Source organism: Somniosus microcephalus, chromosome 15, assembly GCF_052327205.1.
Source record: "Somniosus microcephalus isolate GS21.2 chromosome 15, FLI_Smic_1.0, whole genome shotgun sequence".
Classification (NCBI taxonomy): Eukaryota; Metazoa; Chordata; class Chondrichthyes; order Squaliformes; family Somniosidae; genus Somniosus; species Somniosus microcephalus.
In genome coordinates, this window is record NC_141001.1 from 45,453,954 (window position 1) to 45,467,286 (window position 13,333).

A 13,333-nucleotide genomic window follows, 5' to 3' on the forward strand; every position below is an offset into this window, starting at 1 on the left:
ACGTCACGGATGACAAAACCGGCCGCCGGTTCCTGTGCGACACTGGAGCTCAGCACAGCATCATCCCGGCCTCCGCCCTCGACATCCAAAAGGGCGAACGAGGACAGGCGCTGGCTGCCGCTAACAGCTCGGACATCCGGACGTACGGCACCCGCACAGTCACCCTCGACCTCGCTGGTCGCCGCTACCGATGGGAGTTCATCACTGCCAAGGTACTCTCCCCTCTCATCGGCGCAGACTTCCTGTGCGCCCACGGCCTACTGGTAGACATCCCTCGACACCGCCTCGTGGACATGAACACCATGTCCCCCATCCTGGGCGCCATGGCCCCCCGTCAACCCGCCGACATGGCGTCACAGTGCCACGCCCGGGCCACGGATGACCACTCGGCACTCCTGGCCGAATTCCCGGCCCTCACCAACCCGACCTTCTCCACGGAGGTCACCAAACACAGGGTGGAACACTTCATCCCCACCACAGGCCCCCCAGTGTACGCCCACGCCCGCAGGCTGGACCCGGCCAAACTGGAGATCGCGCGGACCGAGTTTGCCACTATGGAACAGCTCGGCATCATCCGCCGCTCCAACAGTCCCTGGGCCTCCCCACTCCACATCGCCCCCAAACCAGGCGGGGGTTGGCGCCGCCTCAACGATGCCACCACCCCTGATCGGTACCCCGTGCCGCACATTCAGGACTTCTCGGCTAGACTGGCCGGCCGCTCAGTCTTTTCCAAAGTCGACCTGGTGCGCGGCTACCACCAAGTCCCCGTCCACCCCGCGGACGTCCCCAAGACGGCCGTAATCACCCCCTTCGGGCTTTTCGAGTTCCTGCGGATGCCCTTCGGCCTCAAAAATGCGGCCCAGGCATTCCAACGGCTCATGGACTCGGTCCTTCGGGACCTGAAGTTCCTGTTCGTCTACCTGGACGACATCCTGGTAACCAGTTCCTCCAAGCAGGAACACCTCGAACACCTTCGCATCCTGTTCGGGCGCCTCAGCGACCACGGGCTCATCCTCAGCCCAGCCAAGTGCCAGTTCGGCCTGGACAAGATCGACTTCCTCGGCCACCACATCACCCATGTTGGGGCCATTCCCCTGCCCACCAAGGTGCAGGCCGTCCAGCAATTTCCCCGCCCCACCACCATCAAAGGACTCCAGGAGTTCCTCGGGATGGTGAATTTCTACAATCGCTTCATCCCCAAAGCGGCGTCCCTCATGAGGCCCCTGTATGAAGCCCTCCGGGGCAGGAGCGGCAAGATGGCGGTCGAATGGACGGCAGACGTATCAGCCGCCTTCAACTCCACCAAGACCACGCTCGCCGACGCCACCCTGCTCGCGCACCCACGGCCCAATGCCAGAGTAGCGCTCACCACGGACGCCTCCGACCACACGGTCGGCGCCGTGTACGAGCAGTGGGTCGACGGCACCTGGCAACCACTTGCCTTCTTCAGCCGCCAACTACGCCCCCCGGAGGTCAAGTACAGCACCTTCGACCGCGAGCTCCTCGCGCTGTACCTGGCGGTCCGCCATTTTCGGTTTTTGCTGGAGGGCCACCCCTTCACTGCGTTTGTCGACCACAAACCCCTGACATTCGCAATGGCAAAGACAACCGACCCCTGGTCCGCCAGGCAGCAGCGCCAGATCGCGGCAGTGTCCGAGTTCACCATGGACATCCAACACGTCTCCGGCCGAGACAACGTGGTAGCTGACTGCCTCTCCCGCCCCGCCATCCACGCCGCACACCTGGCAGTCGACTACGCTCAACTCGCAGCAGACCAGCTCATGGACCCTGATCTGCTCTCCGCACCTACCAACCTACCAGGGCTACGCCTGGCTGACGTCGCCTGCGGCCCGACCGCAGTCACGGTCAAGTGCGACATATCCCTATCTCAACCTCGGCCCGTCGTCCCAGCGTCCTGGCGCCGCCGGGTATTCGAGATTCTCCACAACCTCTCCCACCCCGGCGCCCGCGCATCCATCAAATTGGTAGCCAACCGCTTTGTCTGGCGCGGCCTTCGCAAGGATGTGCGTACTTGGGCCAACTCCTGCCTAGCCTGCCAACGGGCCAAGGTGCAGCAACACACGAAAGCACCCCTCGAGGAGTTCACTGTCCCTTCACGTAGATTCGACCACATCCACGTGGACATCGTCGGGCCCCTGCCGCCGTCGCAAGGCCACACGCACTTGCTGACGATCGTCGACCGCACCACGCGCTGGCCCGAGGCAATTCCACTGACCTCTACCACCACCGCCGACATCGCCAGAGCCTTCGTCAGCACCTGGGTCGCACGGTTCGGCGTCCCCTCCGACATGACGTCGGACAGAGGTCCGCAATTTACCTCTGAACTCTGGACCGCCATCGCACGCAATCTCGGGGTGACCATTCACCGCACCACAGCGTACCACCCCCAAGCCAACGGACTGTGTGAGCGGTTCCACAGATCCTTGAAGGCATCTCTTCGAGCCAGCCTCCAGGACGGCGCCTGGACCGACCGACTCCCGTGGGTCCTCCTCGGCTTGCGCTCCGCGGTTAAAGAAGACCTCCACGCATCGGCAGCAGAGCTCGTGTACGGCCAGCCGCTGCGCGTACCCGGCGAGTTCCTGCCCACCGCCACGACACCCTGGTCAGCCGACCAGCAACGCCACGACTTCGCCTCACCGGCGCTACAGTTCGCCCCGGTGCCCATTGCCCGGCACGGCAAATCCACCTCACACGTCCCGCTAAGCCTGCACCAGGCACGGTTCGTTTTCGTCCGGCACGATGCCCACCGCGGACCCCTTCAACCCCCGTACGACGGGCCCTACAAAGTGCTACAGGCTGGGGACAAATTTTTCGACCTACAAGTGGGCGACAGGACTGAAAAAGTGTCGGTTGACCGACTCAAGCCAGCACACTCGGAGCCCGGTGAGCAGGCCCCAGTAGCTCGTCCACCGCCACGCAGCCGACCTGCCCTCAAGCCAGTACACCCGGCTGCTCCACGTCCACCGGCGTCCTACAAGAGCCGCTCCGGCCGGCCCATCAGACCGCCGCACCGTCTCGTCCACACCTCCTAAGCGGATTCTGGGGGGGAGCTGTGTGGCGGATCGCCACCTAAACGGGCGCAATCCACTTTTCCGTCCGTGGACAATAAATCGGGCACCTTGCCTTTAAGAAGCATGCTGCCTTTAAGGCATGACAAAGGAGCAGGCGTCGCCCTCAGTGTGTACTCAAAAGCGCGGGTGTCGCCCTCAGTCTGTTTTCAGGTTTAGCAGAGAGAGGAGTTGGGGCAGCCATCTCTCAAGAGAATGTAATAAAAGCCATGTGTTCCTCAGATCGGTTCGGCCTCCATTCGTGTTCCGCGGCAGCCGCAACACAGTAACTTTTTTTGGTGGTGTTGACTGAAGGACAAATGTTGACCAGGACACTGGGAGCAGTCCCTGCTTTTCTTCCAATTGTCCCATGAGATCTTTACTAATCACCTAACCACTGGAACCAGTAGGCAGAGCCTTGGTTTCCTCTGTTATCTGGAGAGAATTTAAGAGATTCTAGCATGTAAACAAGCTAGGCACCATGGCAAGAAAGGATTCAACAACATGTTTGTGACTACAAAGATGGAGTAACTGGACAAAGTTCCTTTTAAGTCTTAGTTCAAAGATAAATCTCAAATATATAAAAAGTACAGACAAAATTCTCTCTATTATGCAGTGATCCATTTGCCAGGGTAATTAATGGAATTAAGTTTTACAGAACCATCAGGCTGCAGTGGCAAATGGCACAGAGCCGGTTATGTTAAATCTCTGCCATTTCCACATTGGCTTCTAAGGGGTGGAACTTCCATCCATCCCTTCCAGGGTTGGAGACTTTGGAAGGCAGCAGTTCCTGCTTCTGAGCCTGGAAGGGGATCCAGGGTATTAGTGAAGCTTGGTATGCCCAATCAGTGGAGACAAACTGGCCTCCAAAACGACGCATGTTGGCCCCAACAGAGGGGTCCAGCCCCAAAAAGGAAGCAGTTTAAAGAAAGATGGATCCGCGCCTTTCCTCAGGGTCGATCAGAGCAGTACCGGACTCGGAGAGAGCAAGGCTGCAGTTTTCATTGGCACAAGATGTGCTCGTGCACATCTGCCCCGTCCAAACAAGGTGTCCTCCCAGTGACCCCGCAAATTCCGGCGTAACTACCGGGATTGCGACACGAGCAAATTTGGAGCCTCTACGTGTACATGTTTTAATATATTTGATACAATTACTATCATTTTTAAAAGTTAATTGCAAGTAATACGTTTTTAAAAGAATTAATGACACACCATGCATGTCTTCATCAGCTCTGCATATCCTGTTTCAATACAAAGCACTTGCATTTACCCTGGAAGGCGAGCTCCTCGGATTCCCTCCCGTCAGGATCGATGGTTTCCAGAAATGGATGTCCGAGGTCTTTTGCCATACCTGTCAAGTGCTGCTTAATTCATGGATCACTCAGTAAACTTTGACTGTTCCCGTTGCACATTGCCACTGAATGTTTTACATTGCCTCCGTTAGCCATTTTCTCTTTAAAATGTGTTTTTGCTTCTGAAATGGTGGTTTCTGTCAAATCAACTTGTTCATAAACTTAAAAGAAAAAATGCTGTTTTCTTTCGTTCTTTTTGTCACCACTGGCAAAGTAATGAACTCCAGCAAACACCATGTTAGCTTTAACTTCACAAAGAATTTCAGCTGCTCTGCATCACTTGGGGTGAGGATAGGGTAAATGGTGACCTTCAGGTCAGCGGTTTTTGTGTGTGTGGGCAACCCTCTGCAAAGATTGGCACTCTTCCAGGGATCCCTGTTTGAAGATGATCCGGAAAAACTTGTCTTGCTTCAAGTCATTAAAGATTTTGTATCCCGGATCTTCCGCTTTGTGGATTTGAGGTGTCTTCAGCAGCGTGGGATTCTGCCCTGACCCCAACTAATCTTAAGGCTTTGGGCTCCGCCATGGAGTTAGTCAGTAGCGGGGAGGGAAGGGGTGCTGAGATTTACCTGCTGCCGTGTAGTGTTGCTCGTGGCCTGAGCTGCCAGTAAAACATTAATTGTTAAATATACATTTTCGTGATGGTCGGTGTTGCTATGGGTCAAATGACAAAAATACATTGGATGCCATATTTCTGTTATTTAAACATTTTTTCAATAAGCCTCTCCCTTTTTGAAGTGGTCACTGTTGTAATGTAGGACACACAGCAGCCAATTTGCACCCAGCAAGATCCCACAAACAGCAATGTGATAAACGACCAGATAAAATGTTTTAGTAATGCTGGTTATGGGATATCTGCCAGGACACTGGAATAACTTCCCTGTTCCTCTTCAAAATAATGCCATTGCATCTTTTACGTCCACCTGAGGGGGCAGACAGGGCCTCGGTTTAACGTCTCATCTGAAAGATGACGACGATCAATCTGTTGCTAAAATTGAAAATTACGTGAAGTCATCTCCAGTTTTCATCCCTCAAATTGAATTTTTAATTGTTGCCATGTTTGAGGCTTTTTTTTTTAACCTATTTGGCCTAGAAGGGATTTTTGATTAATTTAGAAATTGCCCTGGAGTCTCTAGGAATTAACATCCAGGACACTGCCATAAGCAATCCAGGAGAAAAATAATAGGGGCATTACAAAATAATATTTTAAAAATATTTTTCTTTGAACACTTTTATTAGTTATAAAAATATTGATGATGGGATAAAAGGCTGGGTGGGCCATTGGAGGCTGGAGGTCCTATGATTTTAAGTCCGAGTAACCTACCATAAGCAAACAGCAGTACATAAAAAATGGGTACTAAGGGTGTGGAAAATGTGGATCACAAGCTGGAATATGCGCATTTGTCTATGGAGGAAAGGACAAAGCATGTGCTTGCCCATTAAAAGTGCTTCAACTGGAGTCTTCAAAGATGCGCCGTAGATTGAAGGAGGAACAAAACCCAATGCAATCATGAAGAAAATGAGTGTCTGCACAGGAAGTTAAAGAATGCTGTAAGCTCAAGAAGGAAAGATTGCATAAGCATGAGTTGGTGGAAAAGGGGAAACTGCACCGATGTACACTTGAACAATCAATGTCAGTTTTGAAATTTCCAGTTGACCTAGCTTCAACAGCTTCTGGGGAGAGAGTTCTAGATTTTCACTACCCTTTGTGAAGAAGTGCTTCCTGATAAGCCGAGCTCTAATTTTAAGGTTATGCCCCCTTGTTCTGGACTCCACCCACCAGCAGAGTTTCTCTCCAGCTATTCTATCAAATCCTTTAATCATCTTAAACACCTCAATTACATCACCCCTTAATATGGACTGTGATACTGCAAAACATACATCTCAGTTTATGAGAGTGCCTGAAGCACACAAATTGAAGTGTAAAAACTTACATAAAGCTCGTAACGATACTTAGAAAATTAGCAATGGAGCTGGAGAGTATTTGCCAATTGTGGTTAGTGGAGGAAAATGTAATAGCTAGTCTTCATCTGCACGAAGTGTAGATGAGACAAACCATCATTGGCAAAAGGGCTTTCCCACTGTTGCCATGTATTAGCCTCTGATCAGTCGGTATGACAGTAACTAGCATTATACTGCTACAATAAATGAAAGCTAACCTCAGGGACAGAAGTTTTTAAAGAGTGTAAGCAAAGGAGTGATAGCAATGTCTTCCCCGCTAGTGGGCAACCATGGGAAGTTTCCAAGGAACTGACAGATTGGGGAGGCAAGGTATGGGTCATAAAAACAGAAAATGCTGGAAATACACAGCAGGTCAGGCAGCATCTGTGGAGAGAGAAACAGAGTTAACGTTTCAGGTCAATGACCCTTTGTCAGAACTGTTCTGATGAAGGGTCATCGACCTGAAACGTTAACTCTGTTTCTCTCTCCATAGATGCTGCCTGACCTGCTGAGTATTTCCAGCATTTTCTGTTTTTATTTCAGATTTCCAGCATCCGCAGTATTTTGCTTTTGTATTAAGGTATGGGTCATGTTCTGCGCAATTGAAACTGAGATTTCCTACCTTAGCACACCTGGTGAGACTGAATTTCTTTCTGCACTTCAGCCAGGCACTGGGGTATAGACATGATTGAAAACTTTCTGCCAAACCTGTTAAGACTCCTTCCTCATGGGGAGAAATCCCCATTCAGTAGCACCCTCACCCACCCACGCCTGAGATCAGTAACTTGTGGAAAATCATTCCCAAACATGCAGCATACTACTCTGTGATATGGCACACTAATTCAACAAAACTGTAGGTTATAGTGATTTAGCTACCATACCATATTTTATAATGAACAAAATTTATTTTTATAAATTTTGAGCCTATAAAAGGTGAGGGATGTTGAGGTTTGGGGCATGGAACAACTTCCATTCTGGGCACCCAGTGTCAGCATCAAGCACTCCCAGGTCAGTTTTGGAATGGTTAGATGCAGAGTAAAATTCCCTCAGCTCAACCTCAAAGTATTCCTCTTGCATCGGTGACGTTTTTCCATTTCCCAAATCACTCATCCCGTGGCTTCTCTGACTTATCAATATAGTGCCATTTATTAAGAGTAGTTTGTGATGTAGGTCCATGCCCACTAGAAACTGGATTAAGACTGTCACTGCTAGTGCACACAGGATCCTTACTGCCAGAGGGAGGAACCTTTCATCACAGTTGTCAGGTTTGAACCCAGGTCCCAGTATCTAACCCCACAGAACTATCAAGTCCCCCATGGACACAGATTAAAATTACACTTTGTACACTTTGAAACTGAAATTTATTGAAGAAAATAACAAACATTCATTAAAAGGTTCGAGCACAGTTCACATTTGTTCATTATTTATAAAGCAGTTTTATTTTCAGCCTACAAAAAAGGACACCATTTTTTTTTAATTTTTTTTTTTTTTTTTAAACAGCCACAATGGGAAGAATTAACATTTTCTTCCAAGTAATATGAAGGGGACTCTTTCTATAAACCAAAGGAAATAGGTACACAATACTGTACTATGCACTGTCCGCATACCATCTTCAGTGATTCCCGCTCAAGGGATATGGGGCCCCCGAGTTCAAAACAGGCTCTAGAAACAGCTGCAAATAAGAGCAACCATCAGATCATCTCCTACTTTAATGAACAAGTTTTTTTAAACCAAAATATCAGCCCACATGCAAGAATATGCTATGGTTATTGCTGCCACTTTAAAGCCAGTGTTTTTGTTGAGTGGGGAGGGGGTGGATTTCTGCTTAACCGCTTTCTAGTGTTTAAAAATAAATTAAATCATAAATGCAGCTTCTTGGGTAAGGGGATCATCAGAACTCAAATCGCCAGAACTGGGTTTTACGGAGAGTCCCACCCAATGCGTTAACTAACTTTTATTCTCTCAGATGCTGACAAACATGCTGTGTATTTCCAGCATTTTTGTTATTTTCATTTCAGCATTCAGTTTTGTTTTCTTTTTCCCATAAATGACATATATGTAGGATAGACTTTAAAAGGTAGACTGTGTAAATTTGAGTTATGAAATCAAACCATGCTAAACCAACCCCTATTCTCCACCCCCTAAAAAAAATGGCAGGACTCAAAATAACATTTAACATTGACTCGCATCAATGCAATGCAGAAATTATATCTCATTAGCATTACTACAATGCATAATTACAACCCATTAGACAGCTAATGGATTATTTTAAATCTTGTTTAATTGGCCATCGCCACTTTCAGGCATTGACTGTAGGTTGCACAGCGCCATCAGTGGTCCAAACCTAAGTGCAGCAGCTGGAGTGGGGGAAATGTATGCCCATTCTACAGTGCAATTTTGCCATGTTATGCTAGTTATTTTGAGCCCTGTAATTATGCTGTCATTTTAAGACATACTAAAGTGACAGTTATAATCACTTACTGCTGTTCTTTACAAATACTTTGACACTGGTGCTTGGACATGGAAATATCACCAATAGAAGTTCCTTAAGAACCCCGGGGGTGCTCAAAAAGAAAATGCAGAAGGTATTTTGTTGAATTTTCCAACAGCTGTCCCAGGTCACCCATGCTCATTTTCATAGTGGCAAAAAGTGACATGCCAATGCATGAGTGTTGGGCACAGAGTCCAGCAGTCCCCAACTATAGTGCTGCATGTGCGCAAATAACTTTTAATTAATTTACATTTTTTACGTATTAAGTTGTTGGTTAACGCTGAGGAATGGAACTATTTTCCATTTTAAGCATCCAGCATCAACACCAGGTACTCTGGTCAGATATAGCACAAGTTAAATTAAAAGTAAAGCTGCTTCTGCACTGTCTCAACAATGTGCCTTAACCTTAATTTCAGAAAAATACCCCCTACTGCATTGCATTTTTTCATTTCCCACACCAGCCACCTCATTTGTCAACTTGGCTTGGGGACTGTGGATCCACAGCATAAAACTGACCACAGTTCAACAAAAACAGCACTAAGAACTGGCTTCAGACTAGCTCAAATTCAATTCTGGTAGGACACTTACTCAGAGAGAGAGAGGAATCTTCAATGTGAACTGGATTCAAACCCAAGTCCCAGCAGTGAAAAGTCAATGTCTGTAAATAAAACTGTAAGATCCTACTGCCTCTCTGCAGGAACTAAGTTTAAAAGGACAGTCACTGGGAGCATAGCAGATGCTTAAAATAAATGTATTTGCACTGAGCACTTAGCTCAGGACTAAAGTTGAGTGGCCTTTGACTTGATGTCCAACAGTCCCACATCATTACTTGGCGTTTCTGCCTATTCCATTGCTCCAAAAACAATAATGCATCACATGGGATGACGGTTGGCAAATTAAAAAATAACATCTTCTGTCGGTAATTTTACATTTAATTTTTGGCCATGTGTAGTGGCAGACACTAAGGGAAATGTAATTTTGGTCAGCCTTCCCTGGAGTTCCCTTCCATATGAACAAAGATGTCCTAACTCAGCAGCTCAGGACAGAGTGATGAAACACAGCTATGAGTGAAGAGGCTTTATGTCCCAGGCATTATTGGTTCATTTCATGGATGCTCTATAGCTGTTTTTATTGTTTACAAAGGATTCACTGCAACCCTCCGATAATACCAGCATTATCACTGATAAACTCACAGCACAACCCCAGTGCTCAGCTAATGTATTCTGGTCAACTCTTCGACAATTTTTATCAGATCATCTACGGTTGCTTCTCTTTTCATCCCACTTCCGTCATCAATCTGAAAATAAAAGCAGTCATGTAAGTCTTTATGCCCAACATCTCATGAACTATCCAAGCTTCACCCGTGGTAAAAACACCCAACTATAGAATAACCGAGAAAGAAGCAGCAATTGCAGAGCAGAAGACTTGCCTGCCAGTTGACAACTCAAACCCACAAGCCCCTAATGAGCAACAGACTCTAAACAGGTCAGAACAGATCCTCAGCAAAAGCAGCAATGTCATGTTACTGAAACTCCTTCAAAAAGGAGTTAGCTAAATATTTGCCTGGGGATGAGATTGCTGGTTGGACACAGGTACAGAATGAGACAGCCAAATAATGCACAGACATAATGGTTTCTCTACTGTTGAAGACAGTTGTGTCATCTGTGGAAAGGAGGAGACCAGGGGTTATTAATGGAAATGAGAGGACAGAGAATATTCTGGAGTTTTGCCTCGTTATCTTTGGGAGTCAGGGAGTAACTATGCAGTACCTTCCCTCAGGAAATTAAAAGGGTGAGGCAATGTCCATGATAAGTTTGAAAGAACAAGCCTGATGAGCTAAATATACTTTTCTTCTTCCAGGGTTTATGCTCTTAATTTTGAGTTTATCCTCAGACCATGATATTTCCACAGATGGCTTGCAGAGGAATATACATGATGTGTTGCTCGTTGGGGTTCATGAAAAAATTACAAGCTGTAAGATCGAAGTCTAATCATTTTATAATTGTAGTCTAAACCATTAAATTGAATTACAGATTTTAAATCGCTGTCTGACATAAATTACTGCTTGTAAAATACACGGTTTCATCTTTATCTGTTGATAGATGTGATGTATCTTCTTTCTTTGGTCAGATCTTATGACTACAGCGATTGCAACTGTCAGTGTGCCATGTGTTGATGAAAAATATTCACACAAGTGACCACACACTCTATATATTAATACATTAAATATCTTAAATTTGTGTGCACTTCCTGTCAACTTTTTTTATTCTAAATTCTTATATTCACATTTATAATTCAAACTGCTGATATAAACTTGTCATGTTGTAATTACACTCTCCTGCCAGTGGAGACACTGCAGCACTACTAGTGTCAGGGAGGGTGTTATTACAGCGTAACAAGTTTACATCGGCAATTTCCATTGTAAATCAGCAATAAATAACAAAGGATGAGCACCTTCTCTATTCTGGGAAAATGGAAGATGAACAGGTCATTCTGGAGACAGCCAGAATCAGTCTGCTACCCTCAACAACTTGGTATAGAACAAGCATGTCCCATTATTACAATTTCTCTTGCCGCTGTATGTTGCAGTTGTGTTTGTGCCATCACCCAAGTGGAAATGGCACTCCCAATGTATCCCGTATATCTCCCTGCATGTTAATATGCTGTGGGATAATCTTGTTATATCTGGAAAAAGTGAAATGAAGTAGTGATGTCTCCTCTGGCTATGTGTGAGGAATTTCTCATTACAGGCAGGTACTTTTGAAGATTGGATTCGTGAAAATTTTTCTATTTGGCGATTGGTTTATCATGTGGAATGGAGCTGTTATGATGGATCTGAAGCACACGATGAAGTGACAACATGCTTTGGCCAATCCAGCAATTAAGAATGTGAGTATTAAAACAGCTTTTAAAAATTTACCTTGTCTGCAAAGATATCATGTTTAATTAGTTACACATTACCTGTAAGCCTGCAGCCACTTCCTGCATTTTAGGTCGGCTGAGATCCAAGAAGCTCTCAATAAGGTCTCCATCTATGAATCCTGCAGCAGGTTCAGTCTTCCTCTCGGAGTGAAATGATCTCCAGGTAGAGAAAAGTCAAGGAAGAATTCTTTTGAACAGTTAGCATAAAACAGCAAAGACAGGCCACATTAGATCTGCTTTACACACAGAACATACAGGAGCAGGAAAACTAACAATGCCCACCTATCTCTTCGCTCCATCATAAAGGTCAGAAGTGGGGATGTTCGCTGATGATTGCAGTGTTCAGCTCCCTTCACAACTCTTCAGATAATGAAGCAGTCCAATCCCGAATGCAGCAAAATCTGGATGACATTCAGACTTGGGCTGATAAGTGGCAAGTAACATTCACACCACACAAGTGCCAGGCAATGACTATCTCTAACAAGTGAGAGTCTAACCACCTCCCCATGACATTCAACGGTATTACCATCGCCGAGTCCCCCACCATCAACATCCTAGGGGTCACCATTGACCAGAAACTTAACTGGGCCAGCCACATAAATACTGTAACTACAACAGCAGGTCAGAGGCCGGGTATTCTGCGGCAAGTGTCTCGCCTCCTGACTCCCCAAAGCCTTTCCACCATCTACAAGGCACAAGTCAGGAGTGTGATGGAATACTCTCCACTTGCCTGGATGAGTGCAGCTCCAACAACACTCAAGAAGTTCAACACCATTCAGGACAAAGCAGCCCGCTTAATTGGCATCCCAACCACCACCTTAAACATTCACTCCCTCCACCACCGGCGTACCGTGGCTCCAGTGTGTACCATCTACAAGATGCACTGCAGCAACTTGCCACGGCTTCTTCGGCAGCACCTCCCAAACCCACGACCTCTACCATCTAAAAGGACAAGGGCAGCAGGCGCACGGGAAGACCATCACCTGCAAGTTCCCCTCCAAGTCACACTATCCTGACTTGGAAGTATATCGCCGATCCTTCATTGTCGCTGGGTTAAAATCCTGGAACTCCCTACCTAACAGCAATGTGAGGGTACCTTCACCACAAGGACTGCAGCGGTGCGACTCATCACCACCTTCTCGAGGGCAATTAATGTGGGTGTTGCCAGCGATGCCCACACCCCAGGACTGAATAATAAAAAACACATCCTTTAATCCCGACGGCTCTGGTGCACAATTTCATAGAGACTCAGAGTAAAGATTAGTGAAAGTGCAAGAACCCAGGTGGCATTAGTTTTCATGAACATCACAGAGCAGCTCATCTGTTTTCCATAGGAAACTAATGTTTTATGAAGTGTTCACAGCCTGACAGCACCGTAACAAATTTGAATAAGTGATTCCTCATGCTCATCGAGTGTATGTGGAGCAAACTTTGGAATTTATACTCCAACTCTGTCCACAAAGGTTTGAAGAAAAGCAGAAAGACCTTAGAGAGAATGTATTTAGAAAAACATTCAAAGAACTGCAAATTATATATGTAGCCAATGGACTTTTCAAACA

At 46.9% G+C, this 13,333-nt stretch overlaps 1 protein-coding gene across 1 annotated transcript in view; it reads right to left on the reverse strand.

Annotated features, from left to right (window-relative positions):
• Window positions 1–7,699: 7,699 nt before the first annotated feature.
• ddb1 (damage-specific DNA binding protein 1) overlaps window positions 7,700–13,333 on the reverse strand; it is a 95,241-nt gene continuing 89,607 nt past the window's right edge. Inside the window, exons 26-27 of the mRNA XM_086007727.1 lie at window positions 11,814–11,937; window positions 7,700–10,149 (exon numbers count right to left, since the gene is read on the reverse strand). Of these exons, the coding sequence (XP_085863853.1) occupies window positions 10,066–10,149; window positions 11,814–11,937 (208 nt within the window). The 3' untranslated portion in view covers window positions 7,700–10,065. The remainder of the gene's footprint in view (window positions 10,150–11,813; window positions 11,938–13,333) is intronic.